General features: G+C 50.4%; 1 protein-coding gene across 1 annotated transcript; it reads right to left on the bottom strand.

Moving 5' to 3' along the window:
* Nucleotides 1–11,190: 11,190 nt before the first annotated feature.
* Nucleotides 11,191–12,373, bottom strand: LOC131211572 (uncharacterized). Its single transcript, XM_058205089.1, has 4 exons — nt 12,299–12,373; nt 11,668–12,214; nt 11,476–11,603; nt 11,191–11,352 (listed from the first exon to the last, which is right to left on the bottom strand). The coding sequence occupies exons 1-4, from the start codon at nt 12,371–12,373 to the stop codon at nt 11,191–11,193; spliced, it is 912 nt and encodes a 303-aa protein (XP_058061072.1).
* Between the last annotated feature and the right edge of the window lie 4,619 nt (nt 12,374–16,992).

Raw genomic sequence — 16,992 nt, 5'->3', positions numbered from 1 at the left:
CTCGCGGTCCGAACCGTTCAATCCGAACCTCTTCCAGATCGGTTCACATTTCCAGTAGGCAGCACATAAACTCGGTCGCGCTCCCCGCGCTTTTATGACACCGATTATGATTTTATTACGCAAAACGATACCGATGGGCTGCCCGGAAAAAATGGCCCCATGTCAATGGTGACCCGTTTTGGTGGCGTTTTTCGGGAAAATCTTTCAACACGTGTCCATTCGCGCGTTGCAGTCCATTTGTGTCGCAATTTTATGTGACAATGTGTCCATTTTTCCACCCGTTTGATTCGGTTGTATGCATTTTTGACGGTGGCAGTGGTCCCGGAAAAATGGACAAATCTTCTGACCAGCAAAATCGTTTCCACACCTTTTTTAAGGGGGCGGCCAATCATAACCCCCAGCTGCGGAGCATAAAATGATTGGCAGGAATTTCTGTGCCTCACATTTTTTGCGTTCTTCAATTGTTGTTTTAATGCCGCGCAATCCACATTTCTAACGCATTCATGTGCTCGATCGCATCCCCTGTTAATGTGATAATTAAAATAGTTTTTCCTTTTTTCGACGCCACGATTGGCACGCGTTACACGCGAACAAAGGGACAAACAAAGCCCGTCCCACGAAGAGAGAGACATCTTGAAAATGATGGCAAAAATCATAAACTCAGTGCTTTGTGGCGATACGTTTTTTTTACGAACTCGGCACTTACATAATCAGTAATATTTGTTGCTTCATTGATTTCGCTCCGCAATCGTAAACGCAACCAAAGTACGGTTGACACACTGTACGCGCCTTTTTGGCAACAATTTGAAACCTTCAACAAAGGCAAAAGTTCATAAAGTTTCCAATCGGTCCCCGGCGATCGAATCGAATGATAGGCGAATAATAAAAATATTGAAATGCCTTTCGCGTGCGTTTCGCCAAATGCCTAAAGCTGTCGATAAATTTCAAACATTTACTGCGCAATCAAACGATAAACGAACCCTGCAAGCCGCCGCCGGGGACGTTCGGTTTAATGAAACTATTAAAACACCCTGGCTCGGGAATTTCGTTCCACGTTTTGACCCGGCAACCCGGTAACATTGTCGCCAAACGACGACGGGCAACAGCTGAAAATGCGATGGGTTGGCCGGATTTTTTTTCGATCTGTACTCCAAATACCGGCCCCAGATCCAATTAAGGGTCGCCCTCGACAGTCCGGACAATTAACAACATTGTTAACACAACAAGAAAGAATTAAAGTAATCGAAAGATGGTAGTAAAATCATTATAAACAAACAACTAACATGTTGAGCAATTTTCACCACAGCATGCTGTCATTCCTGTAACTGTCAAACTAAAACAAACAATCTAGTAGTCTTCATACAGAACTATGGAAGTTCTTTTCAAGAATAATTAACAATCAATATTACTTCACGCACATTTGCGTTGCATGCCGAATGTAAATAAGAAAGCATTCCATTCAACCCGGCCGACCCCAGAACACCGAAGACTCCGAAGGGGATTTCCACAACTTCCTGCCAAAGTTCGAATCCGAAACGATCCAAAACCCCATCGAACCGTTCCATAACTAAAACAATCAGCCGGAAGTGTAAAATCAATGAACCTATCGGAAGGATTCCGTGCAATATAATTTTTCCTGGTCCCTGTGCCTGGTCCTTGTGCGTAACATGGCCCAGCGGTTGGCCCAAAATATCGCCCCCCCAAAAACGGGGAAAAAACATGGCACAGAATCGATGCAAAACTTCATCTGCAACTTTCTCGTTCCGCCGCCACCGATCAACACCGCCGCGCGAACGATTGCGAATCCTGGCCAAGCCGGGGAACCCCTTTCGGTGGGAGGATCACAGATTTGTGGACCACAGAATTAGAGCTTGCTTGCCGGCTTTCACCCGCCTCCGAAGCCCCCGGTAACGAACCGGTAATGAAAATCGATAGTAATGAAAAAAGTTTTCCTATGATTTTCCACACAATCTCGCGCTCGCTTCCGGTCCGTTTTCACGTTTTTCTTGATCCTCTGGCCGCGCTCTCTCGGTCGCTTTCTCTCTCTCTCCGGCTCTCTCGTTCGGGCCATAGTTAATGGCCGAACAGTTCAGTTCGATCCATTGTCAACGATATCGTTAAAATTTTCATTCCTCCCAAAGCAACGCTCCGGGAAATTCAGACCTCAGACGGCCATAACCACCGACGGCGACGACTACAAAGTTTTACAACTCTTTCCTTCTTCCGGTGTTTTTTGTTTCGGGTCTATTTTATGGCTTTTGTACACAAAAATCGATGGCGCACTTCATAACTTCTGCCCCAGGAATAATCGTGCACACACAGAAAACCCCGTTACTTCCGGTTAGAATATTTTTATAAATATAAACCACCCCTTCCTTAAGCGGCTCCGGAACCAGAACTTCGGCGAAGATTTTTCCATCTTTTTCCCGATCGAAACCGGGTGAAAAGTTGTGCGAAAAGCGTCAAAGAGAAAACTTTTACAATCATCATACGGCCGACGGGACCCTGAAGGACCGTGAAGTCCGGAAGTCCTTTAAAGACTAACCGAAGACCGACCGGAGGCTGCGATAAACATGGTCGAACTCACTATCAATACCCTTAGCTCGAGAGTGGTTTAACGCTCTTCTGGGCGGGAAGTGTTTTCTTAAAGCAATAATTAAATTGGGACACACCATCATCCGGAGCGGGCCACTTTAAGCAGAGCTTGGCCGTGGCCCTTTCTACTGCCCATTTACATTCCCAGGCACGAAGCACAATAACACGATCAAACGTTATAATAAAGCAAAAGCACCGTCCTTTCGTCCTTTAACAGCACCGCATAATGCACATCTGCTGCTGCTGCTGGTGGCGGAGTCCGTTTCGTTTTGCGTTGTGAAAATTATTGTGGCCCAAGCGTGGTGCACCGCGCGAAAGAGGCACTCGGGGCAGGCGAAAGTAAAAAGATCATAATGCCACACGGATGGTGGGTGCCATCACCACGTGATGAACTGGTTGGTGGCCGGGTGTCTGGCTGTCACGCCCGAAAGCAAGAGGACACCAGCGCTCGGGATGGACTTCAAAAATGGCGCTGACGTACTTTCAAATTAGTTCGTCTCATGATCGCGGGCGTCTTGGAGCGAGGGGTCGGTTTGCGGGTTTCGGGTTCCCTTTTTTCCCTTCCGTGACGGGGTCCTGCTGTTGTCGCCGCCGCCAGAAGCGATGATGATCACGAGCGCTGCATAAAATTGCATCGTCCCCGAAAGTCCTCCAGCAGCGGGGCGCTCAACGACGGTGCTTTTGTTTAGCGTCGAAATGATAAAACTGCTGATAAAGTGCACCGTTGTGCTGGGGTGCTGTCCGCTCCGACACCTCCGCGTGGTCCGCACGCGGTTCCGGTTCCTTTTTGGGTAATGCAATCTTCCGTGCTTTCGTGCTGAGGGCAGGTGGCACGTTTCTGGTTCGCCGCCGAGTTGGCGGACCAGTTTCCGCTGTTAAATGTGGGCAACTCCCCCCTGGGGTATGTCTGACGGGTCGGGTGGTGGATCAACAAGGATGGTTTTCGGGCTCCCACGCCTGGACCGGAATTGACCAAGGACCAGGGCTTATCTGGGCGAGTCAGCAATATCGCCAGGGCCACAGCAAAACGCTCGAAAGATAATGCCGGAGTCCAATTAAGTATTTAAACACATTCCGCCAACATTACTTCTCGTTTGGCGAAAATACAATCAAACTCTGCGTTAACGGCGACGAAAAGCTTTCCGCTCAGTGGGCCAGTGCTCGAGTCCTGGAACCTTTCGCGAAACCCTGCGATCTGGAAGGCAGAATTAGTTAAAGTGATATGGTTTACAGGATCGTTTAGAGTAATCTGCAGCTTACGAATTACAGAACTTTTCCATTCAAAATGAGTCATTAAAAAGAACGAGACGCAGTACAATAACAACTTGAGTTTAGCAGTATATTACGACTAATAAAACAACAGATTTATTCGATTACAAAATCCATCCATTGCACAATCCTAGAAATATTAAGAACCAATTTGTAACGCCAAATCGTTTACGCTTACACGATGCGCAAAGCGGAGCGTAAAAATGTCAAATCGTTTATGCTTCGTGTGGCAGGTTTAAAAAACAAATCCGAAATTTCAAACGTGTTTAAATTCGTGTTTTTGCTCCGAGAAAACAGAAATCGAAGAGAAATAAATTGATTTCTGATTTTTTTTTTCTGTTTGTTTTAGGTTTCGTTGCTGTACCAGTAAATAAGAATTTACATTATCCTCTGTTAGTAAACAAAGCGTTTGCTAACGGTCCTTACGTGTGCGCTGAGGCATGAACGTTTTGACATAGGCGCAAACAATTTGGCATTTGTCTGAAATGTCAAAACGAGTATTTGCGCTTCGTGTGGCCCGAGCTACTTATTAAAGTAGGCGTTATCTCCAACATTAACTCGCATCGCTAAGGCGTTACTTACGTTACTTCCTTTGACATGCATTTGACCAACATAAAATGTGAAAATCAAATGTTTTGTTTGCCCAAAATAAATTCAAACACACCTGACTAAATCAGGCCAACCCTCGGGAGGCACTAAAGTTGGCCGGTCGTTAAATCTGCTCCAAAATCTCAACGCATTTCATAAATTAGCACTACCGGGCCACGAAACAATGAGCGAGCAAAAGAACGTCCGTTTCGTCCTTCTGGTTTCCTGGTGAGTAATATTTCGCACCGACTCATTTATCCATCCACTCTAAGCGGACAAAAAATGGCTTTTATGTGACGCACTTTGCCCACCAGCCCGAGCCCGAGAAAAACGAATACAAATTGAACGTCGGACTCGCACGAAGCATAACGGCATAATTCGCGCCACGCGTCCTGTGTGAACACTCGCGGCGCGATGGCGTGCATTTATAATAACTTTTCTCATTTGGAATGCAAACAATAAATATTTTTACGAGTAAATTATCAGTTCCCGCGTCCGCCTTCACGTGTGTGACGAAAGTTTGCGCCCCGCCCGGCTTCCGGTGAAACATTGCTGCTGAGAAGTGCTGACGAAAATCATAAAACTACGCCATGGCGGTGTCGACGACGGCGGCAGCGGTCCTCGGATTCCCCGATATGCGACGATATGCGAACTGGCGGGCAATCCACGGGCCGTGAAAAATCGTTCAAAGTAAGTGCATCTTCACTGCACTGCAGCGAGACGGGGTCGGTGCGAAGGAAAAGTCGGTCCTGAAAACTTGAACTCCCTTCAGCGCCTGTGAGTGTGGGTGTGCGACGGACAAGAATTCCCCCTCGATCCGTGGTTTTTCCACTTCGTCGATCCCGATTCGCGAAAATGGTAAGGGTAATAAAACAAGGCCCGTGCTCACTGGGGGGCCCCCGCTGGATCGGGCTCCGAAAATGGAATTGAAACGGACGCGCGGATCTCCCGGTGGATACCGGTTATCCTGGGCGCCAACGAGCGTGGCCCACTCGTGAAAAACTTTACGCCAGCCAGCCAGCCAGCCAGCCAGCCAGTAGCCGCACAGAGTGATGCAATTTAAAGTTGCAACTATTTCACAAAACTCCTTCGGCGCTCCGAACGGATCCGGAGCGGCGCAACCCCCGGGAAAAGGCACCGGGGCGGGCGGTTTACGTCGTTTTCCACTCGAGATTCTCAAGATAATCAACAAAACTTACAACAACGGCACAAAGCACCGAGCCGAGCGAACAAATTCGAGTGTGTTAAAAACGACGGCGCTGAGCGCTCTCGAACAAGGACTCTCGCTCTCTCTCTGGGGTGCTCCGCGCCAAAGAGGATTTCCGGCCCCATGGGCAGACACCTCGAGGGAAGTGGTTTTTAGTGCGCCGACTTGAGTTTGATAACTTTGCGCCGAGAAAGTGACCGAGCGGAGGTCCCGAAAAAAAGGGAACAAAATTATACACACTTCGTCTCGAGGAACGATAAATTACCGAGAGAGCGAGAGAATTAATTGTTGAGGCCCCGGTGGCACCCGGAACACACTGGACTGGACCAGGAAATAAAGAAAAGTCCCAAGCAGTCCAGCACACGTGACCCACACACGCAACTCTCGGACACGATGTGTGTGTCCTGCGAACGGCACCCCCGAGACGTGTTTCCGGTGCCGAAACTACCCTCGACCTGGGTTCCGATTTTTGATGAGCTGCGAATTGGCACCAAGTCGAGAAGCTCGGAAAGCCTTCCTGGAAGCCCAGGTCCTCCAGGTGGAGGACCGCTCTTTCGCTCTTTGATGCTGCCGTGGGTCCAGTTTGGCCGGAAACTGCACGGTCAGTTCATTTCTGGGGTCAGTTTTTGAGGAGATACGTTGAAACTCGCACCGACTCCTGGGAACACCAGAAGTTCATTGAAAGGAAATTCTGTTTCGGTCGGTCCTGGAACGGACCGAAGCTTTAACTGAAAGGATGTGGCGACCGTTTCGGAAGCAATAGGGAGTGGAAATAAAATTTCTTCAACAAACTAGCGACCCGGTAAAATATGAAAGAAGCCAAACCGCGACCAACGCAACGCAACGCTGCCGCTGCTCGCGGTGGCTGCGTGTAATTTTATTACCGTTTTTTATCGCATGGCACATAAACAACGTAGTCGTAGCCGCGAATGACACCGGAGGGCATCGTTAACGTCGTCGTCGTCGTCGTCCTGGTCGTGTGGGACGGATCTGAGAAGGTCCCGAGGAACCACAAACCGGCTGCGAGCAAGACTCGCCGAGGCTGCCGTAGTCGCCGAAGCTTCCAACGCTGGATCCGCACCGCAGGAGAGACAAAATTTTGAGATCATCGAACACACCCGCTCCGGACTGTAGCTGTCTGGGTAGGACACAGTGTCACCTTGCGCCAAAGTGCTCCACGTTGGGGTTCCGCAGGCAGAGAAAACACCGGAAGGTGATTGGATTTCCTAACGACGGTGCGCAGCGTCGGTGGAAAGTACTCCGAAAATAACGGAACGGATGAGGCCCGGCCGTCGACAAAGTGTCGATAATCTGTCAAATTACAGACAAGCGTAACGCCCGGTAACATGTGGCGCAGTCCCGCTCCTTTTGGTGCCGCTTATGCAAAAGTGGAGCCGCAAAACGGTCGCTGATGGACCAGGACGACGACGGATCCCGGACCCTCTCAAATAATATTGGGACAACATGGGCCGCACCGTACCGCGTGTCATTTATCAATTTTGGTGTCCTTGTTCCCGCCTGCGGTGGCGGACATTGTTCTTTAAATTATGCTCATCGCCCGACGGCCGCGGGAAAATTATGCTCCGCGGCCGCCAAAATGCCTCTATTATGCCATTAATAATAAGGCCGAGGGCAATGGCAGCTATTTATTTTTTAATCATTCTTCGCTCGCTGGAATCAAGTTTTTTCCTTAACCTTAAAGTGTCTGAGTGTGTGTGGCTCTACTTTTAGCGCCCAAAAAGGAATCCAAACGGTGGCCACCTAATAAAACAGTGAGCTTTACGCTACGGCCACATCGCATATCACTCGACAGCATAAGAAGTGTCCTTTTTGCTGCTCCCGCTCAGCACCTCACCGGAGAATGCAAACCACGCGCTTTCCTCGTTCGACACCGAATCTCTGTAAAGTGGTAAGCTTTACGTACCACTCGACTCTCTCTCTCTGGGCGCTTCCATTATTAAGGATCTGATCGGGCAAAAAACCGGAGCCAGCGACAGGAAATAGTGGTCCACACGCAAGGTGTGGAAAGAACGACCGGACGAATGTTAGAACAAAACACCTCGGCGGTCGTAAAATTTATTTTAATATCGCCCCTGTCTCTTCGGGGAAGTGGAAATTTATTGATAAACCTCGGCAGCAAGAAGTGTCCTCACGTTGGCGAACGGCAGGGCTCGTTTCTTATCTAGTGTGCCGTGCCCTACGGTGCCAGGTACCGAGAACCGAGTTTTCAACCCGGTGAAACTCGTTCCAATTATTTCAAAACCAAATGGAAACCAGAATGTACTCAACCAGACAATTTAAGGGCTTTTGGGGAGATTTAAAAAATGCACACCCGAGTCTTTGTGGCTGTGTATCCTTTTATCATCTGCATTCGAACGCACTTTTTACCCGTACAGAGACTCAATAAAAATCATCACAAAACGAAACGAGGTTCGCTGTCAGTTTTAAGCCCAAAACCCTGCACTATAAACCACCTTTTTAAAGCGTTGCTATAAGTCACGTTTTTAGCTAGTAAGCCGCATGGTTGCCATGGCAACATTGTGCCGTGTGCAATGCCGATCGTTTGCATGGGGGGGGGGTCCGAAAAAGGGTCGCTACATAAACTGTGGGATTAATTTCAATTCGCAACATAAATACTTAATCAACCAACGTGCACCCAATGCCAAAACATCCGGTACCCGGTGGTCACACAGCGAAAAAGGTTCGATAAGGCGAATCAGCTCGATTCATTAAATTCTTCGGTTGTGGTTCGCAGCAGCTCGCCATCAATCGGAGGCCGCTCAAGGACACGAGGGCTGAAAGCTTTTCGGCGTGAGTTCCGCGTGGTGAAGCAGAGAAGAAAAAAATGGCTGGCCATCGGACAACCTGCATTTCTCATTAAAACGTCAGCCAAACAAAAACCAGAAAGCCAAAAAGAGTGCCGGATGATAATCAAAGAGATTTAAAACCGCCGGCCGAATGTGACCCGTCCGAATCGGGGACAGTTTGGGGTGTGTGCTTCAAAAAATCGGACACACCACCATCGCCAACCATCACCAACCGACTGCCCGCCCGCCGAACGGCTAATGAGCGAATCAAGGGTAATTATAAATTATTCCCATAACAATTAAATAAACATGATTAAATCTGTTTTTAATGATGATAAAATTACGCATTAACACGCAAGCGGGTCCCATCCACCCGGTACCGGGGGGGGCACTAAAGAAAAGCTGCGTATGCTAATTCGCAGCAAACATTCGAGAGGTGGACTTAAAAGCGCATCACCATCACTCATCACTCTGGCCCCTAAATCGAACGGAAGCGCTTTTACGTGCGAAGTGCTAGTTAAGCCCCCGGCCGTTTATCTCACCTGCTCTGTGTCGCAACCGATGGCACCACAACTGGCCACTCTCTCTCTCCATCATCGTTACCATAAACAGCATCATTATCCTGGATTTTCTAACTTTCTGCAACAACACTTCTGCGGTCGCAGAACCCAGCGCAGCAGATTGCACACTTTCGCATTGCAACCCGCCAGCGAGCAAATGAAGAGAAAAGAGCAAAATTAACTGGTGATAAATTGTTTCTGGAAATAGTTTTCCATCTCATCCGGGCGATGTCCGGGGCTCGGGGCTCGGCAGTCCATTTTCTTTGCCGTCCCGCCCCCATGCCAACGGAGCAGAAACATCGAATTCCTTCTTTCTCAACAAATCACCCTTAACAAGCCAACGGGAAGTTCACCAGGGACCGGAACACTTGACCATCCACTAGATTGTGACTGATTGTTTGTATCGTTTTGAAATTTCCCAACTATGTCTTCTTCGTGACCCCGATAACTTTCTTCGATTCGGCGACCCACAGAGACCGTCCTCACATCCTTCGTGGCTCGAAAGTTTTCCGTTCCCCCTCCCGTCTTATTGGTCCTGTGATAATTTGCTTTCGCACACCTTTTCCGATCCGATCCGATCCGGTCAGTAAAGTGTCCCTGCCGCATCCGGGGAGTCATTGGAGTTGCACAAGAAAAAGTTATACTCCTTTGTTCGACCGGGTGGCGCGTGACCCGGCGGGTGGGTTTAATGAGGGGTCACGACGGGTTTGCTTGATTTTATCGTACGGGACCGCACAATACGCACTACGCACGCGGTGTCGTTAATTTCAATTTGACGTCTATGAATATTTAACGCAAAACTAAATTGATTTCATTATCTGCCACGCCACATCGGTTGCCACATCAATAATGGATGCGCGCAAAGCTCGACGCAGGCGACATCCACCGCCGGATAAAACACGTGGAGCAGCAGGACGCTTATCAGTGGTCGTATCAGAGGATCACCTTTCTCGCCCATTCCGGGTGAAGGGTTTATTGGTTCTTCATTATTCATATGTTTATAGGTGGTCACTCTGGGCGACCGTGCTTGTGGTCTGCGTAAGCTCCCAAGGGACAAACAGGGCCCTAACACATCACTCTCGTTATCGGGGGGCCAGTGTCGCATGAAGCGGACGTAATCAGAGTCGATTGCCAGTGACTTATCTGAAGCGGCGCCAGGTAGCTGACCAAGATTTACATCCTCCAATGCTTTCTAACACAACGACCGTCACCACATCGACAGGATCAGCGAACCTACAAAAAAAAGACAATGCTGAATCACCCGGTCGGCACTCAAAGGCTCCGACGAGTCCTCACGGCAGGAGGGATTAAGCGAAAGGAATCCCACATTGAATTTATGGCAATATTTTGCATATCATTACGCCCGGGAAAGGGCGCCAACCGTTTCGCCTTTGTTTTGCCACGGACCACATACACCCATTTGCGTCACACGGGTGATGGAGCACTTTTGCGCCATCCTTTGCGCCGGGACCAGGGACCGAACAGGGACCGAAATTTTTAAAGCATCGCAGCGACGCACCGAAGAAAGGAATGTGATATCAGGTCCGCCTGTCAGCTACGGGGACTGGAACTCGGAATGGAAATAAGTGGAAGGCGGCGGACCATCAAACGCGCCGGGGCCCCGGATGTCGCCGGATCAAATGTCAAGGACACTTGGTGTCATTGTCAACAGTGCCGGGTGTAGGGGTCTTCCGGTGGTGATACTTATCTTCATTCAGCGCTTTATTATTTCACTCATTTCTCACCTTCTTGAGGCCGCCATTTTCTCTGCCCGGGTTCTTGGGCACTTTCTGTCTTTATTTCTTTTATGGTTACTTATCTAATCACGATCTCCACTCCACCGGGGAAACAGTGTTCACGGGCGTTCCGGGTTTATTGCCGGGATGCTGTGGGTAGTAGTACCGGGTAGTAGATAACGTCAACGATACCCGAAGCCCCCGGGCCCCCGGGCCCCCGGGGCCCGCGCTTCCTCGCGACCGTTTGATCCTGTCAATCACTCCATTAATCTCGCCATCGGCCGCCGTACTTTGTCGCATCGAATGTTTGGAGCGCCAATAAACCTTAGTGCCTAATTTACTGTGAAATGGAACGCTAGTGAACGGCCGAGCCCGGACTCGGGCGCGCAGCAACCCGTGTCCAGGAAGTCAATTTTCCCGGACTTTGATTAGTGGATGGGCGCGCCTCGTTGACGCGGACGGCGCGGAATGGCGTTTAGCTTCACGGGCGCGGCGGCGGCCTGCTTTGATTCGCCGCCGGTCTGCCGGTAAAAGCGGTGCTTAGCGTCAAACTGGTTGTAGTAGTCCTCGAAACTGCCGCCAAACGGTTGCTACGGAAATGGGCACGGTAATTGAATAATCGGTCGGGGAGAACGAAATTGTTCGCCAACATTTTTCACCGGCCAGCCATTTCGTGGCGGTTCGTCGAAAAACGGTGACCCCAACACACGTACCTTCCAAAGTGACCCACTGATTGCACTTCCGGTGGACGGCGTCCACCCACCGCCGGTCCATCCACTTCCGCTACCGTCGAACGCTGCTACGGACGGGTGCTGGTAATTCAGCCCATTAGCAACGGTTGCTGCAACAATCGGTTGAGAATCGGTTCGTGTTCGGGTGATGCGCCTAAAAGTATGCAAACTTACCTGCGTGGAAGCTCACGTAGTCTTGCGCTAATCTCGGCCGGGACCACGGACCATCATCGATCGGATGTCCCACGGGGGACTTTTTCTTTTTGTGATTGTTGTAGTCAAAATTGAACACCGCGTAGTTCGGGATGCGCAGCTCCTTCACGATCGGGACCTTCGGCAGGCTGCTGGCAGGCGTGTAGGTTGGCCGCGGAGCCCGGTGGTGCTGGTGGTGCGGATAAGGATAGTCGTGTAGCAGCAGTTTGTCGCCCGCATGCGGAATCAGATAGGTGGTATCGACCGTGGCCAGCGCATTATGGCTGTACTCGCCCTCGGGCGAAGTGTACCGGCTGTCAGGCGTTTGCACGACGCGGAACGTCGGCCGCGCTGTCCGCTGCTGATGCGGATACACCTGGTACTGGCGCTGCTCCAGCAGCACCCCGTCCGGCACCGCGATCCCATCCGTCTGCAGGCGATTCAACGCCAGCCGGTCGGTCAGGAAGGCAGAGTCCGGGATCTTGCCGCCGGCGTGCGGCAGGACCTGCTCGCGGAACAGCTGACGTTTCTGTGGGGCGGGAGGGGCGAGAGGACACGGTAACACCACGGTGTGCCGTCGGCCATCCGTCGAGACGCCCCAGACACTACTTACCCTGATTATGTGGGACAGCGCGTAGTGCTTGCTGAGCAAGATCGAGATTAAAATAATGTACAACGAAACCTTCATCCTGTCCTATGCGTGATGCGGTATGTTGCTGTAACCTGTAACGGCACACCATGTGAACCCCTAATGAAACCTATGCGCCGAATTACGGGGCCGTTTGAAACAATGCCAAAAGCCCTATCCTATCGCCCAATCCCCCCGAGCTCAGTCGAGCAGTCCTGGGGCTGGCTTTTCAACACGTTTCCCACGTCCCTTCTCAAACGCACAATTAATCCACAGTGAAAGGGCCGGCATTTCGAACCGAAGAACGGAGTCCGATCGTCAGTAGGACCTCGGGTCACACCTAATCTGCCCCCGTAAAGCCAGTTTCTGTTTCACTTTCTGTCACAGCATCGCACGCAAAACGTGCGAACCCTTTTCGGTAGGGAAATTATTTATCCCTCCAACACCGTACGGTGCAATTCATCCGGACAGACGGTCCACGAGCGGGCCGTCGATGCAACAACCGGAGGCAAGATGACCCGAGCCGAGCCATGGGAAAATTGAAATACAATGCATAACGCACATGTTTCGGGGTGGGAAAAGTTTCGGCAGTGATCGGCACGGAAACTTGTTCCGACCCTGGCCGCCTGGCCAGGACACGGGCCGAACACACCGAAACCCGGTCAGCAGCTGTTGTTTGGTCGACATTTGTTATAATGAGACCGAAACTTATTCATGGTTACGGCGAACTAGCCGAATTCGGTTGGGTCGCCGGTCTCTAGCTTCGAGGGCCCTTTCGAAGGAGGCTGGCTCCCGGACACGCACCGGGCGGCCCCGTGGGCCAGCATATCGTACGCATTGATTTATTATTCTCACTTTATCATATGTTTATCCGATTATAGATAGCGGCTTCACCTTCGATACAGTCCGTCGATATGCTGTGGCCGGCCGGCCAGCATGTCCGGAGTGCGGTCACCTTTCATCAGCCTCGTTCTATTGTTCTTCAAGGGCCACAGGAGCAGTGCGTTGATTCTTCGTATCAGTGGGCCGTAGCTTCCCAGGAGATCACCATCACTTACCCGATAGCCCGTAGGACCCTAGTCCTGAAGCACCAACAACGGGTTGGCCCGAATGGAGCCCCTAATACCGTGTATCGATTGCAATCAAAGCTAGAAGGATTGGAGCAGGTCAATACAGGATCGATACGCCAAATAGCGCACGTAGAAATAAGAACAACGGCACAGCGAGTGCTGAACGAAATTATGCTGCAAATTGAAACAGTGCTCCATTTTAGACCAAACCCATTATCCCCACCATCATCAGGCGGATTAACATTTCATCTCGGTTAATGGGCCCACAAGTGGGCAAGTTACAGTGGTGACCCCTCAGTTCCTTTTTTCCCTGGCAGATAAATTTCAATTGAAGATTCCCATAAACCAACAAAAGGGACGCCAGACAATTGTAAATCCAAGGCACTGGTCACCCCTTGCGCAGCTTTTCGGTGTTGAAAGCGAATCCTTGCTTCAACTTTGTTCCAAACAAGACCACGGACATCCCTCAGAAACTGTTGCTGGTGGGGACCCCGTCACGCTTCAATGAATCGCAATCGGTCGGAGCTCTCCGTGGCTCGGCTCTCCAAGGAAGTCTGGGATAAATGAAGATGTCTTTGTTTTTTACCTCCCCAAACCCCACACTAACCATTAACTGTCCCCACCCGTGCCGTCCCGCCTTGGGTTAGTTGTGTGGCGTTCGTTATTGTTGTACGACTGTGTGATGACTCCTCGCAGTCAAACGCCACTCGGATGGCCCCTCCTTAAGCCCCACGGATGTTCCATCACGGGCCAACACAGAGGCACTCCTCACGCGACGGTCACGATGCGGCCAGGACGAAATAAACCACACACAGCCACACGGACCACCGAAGGTCCCGTTGGTGAAGCGGAACGAAAAGCTTTTTTCCCAGTGATAGCAGATTGTTTACTGAATGGCTGAATGGCTCGGCCTCAGCCTGGACCAGGTGGCCAGCCCTCTCGCGTGGAGCGACCGTCCCGAGGTGGGTCGTGGAGAGCACAGCTAAATTATAATGAAACAACAACATGGAAGAAAATTAAAGGGATAAAAAGGAAACCCAAGTGTCATTGTGCTCTGGCTGGCTGGCTGGCGTCATCATGTCACCCGAGGCGGGTTTCTTCTTTCAGAAAAGAGATCCGGTGCCTACGAGGGAATGCGCGGTGCGGCGGCCCCAGGACCTTCGCCGCTTGATGATGCCCCGAGTCCTGTGAAGGTAACTAGCGGCATGCTTTCAATGGGAAAGCATGGCCATACGAACCAGGACAAGTGTTTGCGAGACGAGGTCCTGCAGACGAGGTCCTGTGGGATCTCAAGTCCCACGGTTCCCACGACCCCTCCCCCCGCTGAGGAGCCATTGACAAAGGAGTAGAAAGTAATAATTGAAGGCATACAAAATAGAAACAAATGCTCGTTTCTAGTGGGAACTCGTTTGGTGGCGCTGGTCGGCTCGGAACTCGGAAGGTGAATGAACGACGACGACGACGACGACGACGACGACGAGTGGCTGACAAAAGATTTGTGTCGTTTTCCGGATCCCGGAGCCGGACAGTCCGACAAGGAAGGGGGTTGCACGTGGCAAACCGCGACCGTTAGTGCTGTGTGGAGTGCGATTCGGCTCTCCGGAGGTACTCCACATCACGGACCACACCTTCCCACAGCAGTTGATTCCTTGTTGAACCCGAGACGCCCAGGAAACCTTAATTCTTGAGAACAAAACCGCACAAACACCGTATCATTTCGAGTGGCAGCAAAAACGGAAATCCCTTGGAAGGTGTGAAAAACGATAGTGAACTCTCTGGTTTATGTATTCAGACTTTTGCACGTGGCCGACACGTTGGACGGGCGATGCTGGCAGAACGTATGCGAGTGTCTGGAGTTAATCCGGGGCCTTTGGTATCAGATAACACTTTCGGTTGGGGCAGTGTCCCGAGAGTGGCCAAAAGTCTCCTTTCTTCTGACTCCGGCTCCGAAATGGTATTGCATCAAAAATTCACATTCATTACATAGACTATCACACAAAGGACTTCATCATCTCCCATTTCGTGATTATGTGTTTGGAATAATTCATGCCATTTCATGGGGACCACCACCCTGTGGTGTTCGGCAGCGGACGAGGCGGCCATTTTATTATTTCTCCCTTTGAAGCACCGAACGATCCCAGTAGGCTCCATCGGAACTTGTTGACGTTTCAACAAATCAGCAACTAAATCAATAACCCGCCCGTTAAATAATTAAACATAAATAGAATGCAAAATTGGATTCAATTAACTTCCAACTTCGTTTTGGGAACTTGAAAACAACAAACAAACCACGGCCACTCTATTGTGCAAAATTTCTATCGGGCTTCCACTGCCCGAGGCCAATTTTAGCAAACATACAGCAACGCCATTGTTCTCGGTGTTCTAAAAATACCTGAAGCGTCTGTACTAAAAAAGTGCCCCACGAAGTGCGTGCCAAGAAGCTGACCAATGCATTCAATCTTAGATTAAGGCATCTCGAACACCGAAATTTAAACCTCACCAACCATAGCGCACTCCCTTTTGGTTCATGTTTTGGCAACCACCAAATATCCTTCTAGACAACCCACGGTCACAGGGTGTTCCTTCGAGGCATTTACGTCGTAGTCGTCGTCGTCACGAAACCATGGTCAATTATTCATTAGCCGCATTGTGTGTCCCCGCTGACCCATTGACGATGGCCGACCGGCGCCCACAGGGAGAGCGCGCAGCGGTCCTCGACTGCATCCTTCAACTACTCTGGAGGTTCTCGGGGGCCAACGTGAAACAATTTGCACCGGACCAGGAGTCATTTGGGCAGAACACTTACCCTGGCTGGTGGGACAAAAATTCGAGAAGCTCACATTTTGGGGCACACAACTCCGCACCGAACTCAGCGGGCAATCGTCGCAGAGTGCAAAAGAATGCTGGCCACCATTAGTCTTCATTAGTTCCCATTGCACCGCCGTCGCTGCCGCCGGTTCGTAGTCCTGCGCTGGAGCGTAGCTCCGGAAAATGGACTTCGCAACAAAACGGTCTCGCATTAACCGAAGCATTTACGCTGCACTTGGCTCCCAATCTAAAGTGGATCCGGCTAAGGGCGGGGACAGTAAACCGGCCGCCACAACTCGCCACTCGCCCGAACATCTTTATGCGTTCGATGAACGCTCTTATCGTGCCCCAAAGAGCATGAATTTTACAGCTAGCCGAACTCGTTAATTAAAACCCAAATAAAGGACCTCGCTCTCTCTCTCTATAGCTAGAGGGATCCCTTTTCCGTGCCCGCTTGATAGGTGGTGGCCACTTTCGTTTATATTTTAACGGTGGAATAAAATTTATCTATTTTCATAAAACAATGCCGGGTGGAAAATTCAATTCGTCCACACTCTTTTTTGTCTGGGCTGGTCGGAAGAGTTTCGGTGGCTCGCGTAAAAACGGAAACGAGATCTCGAGTGAGGAGAAAAGCACCGAAATTTACGATAATTGATCATTTTAAAACTATAAAAATTAACTCGAGCCTCCCGGAGAAGCCTCCCAGCAGCAGCAGCAGGGGTAGCCAGGGCGGCAGAAAGAACAAACAAAACCCCGGTCCCGGTGTGTCCGAAGCCACTGTGTCTGCGAGGCTTCGTTAGC

Source organism: Anopheles bellator, chromosome 2 (assembly GCF_943735745.2).
Source record: "Anopheles bellator chromosome 2, idAnoBellAS_SP24_06.2, whole genome shotgun sequence".
Lineage (NCBI taxonomy): Eukaryota > Metazoa > Arthropoda > Insecta > Diptera > Culicidae > Anopheles > Anopheles bellator.
Note: the sequence above shows the minus strand (reverse complement) of the source record. Positions and strands in the feature narration are given on the sequence as shown.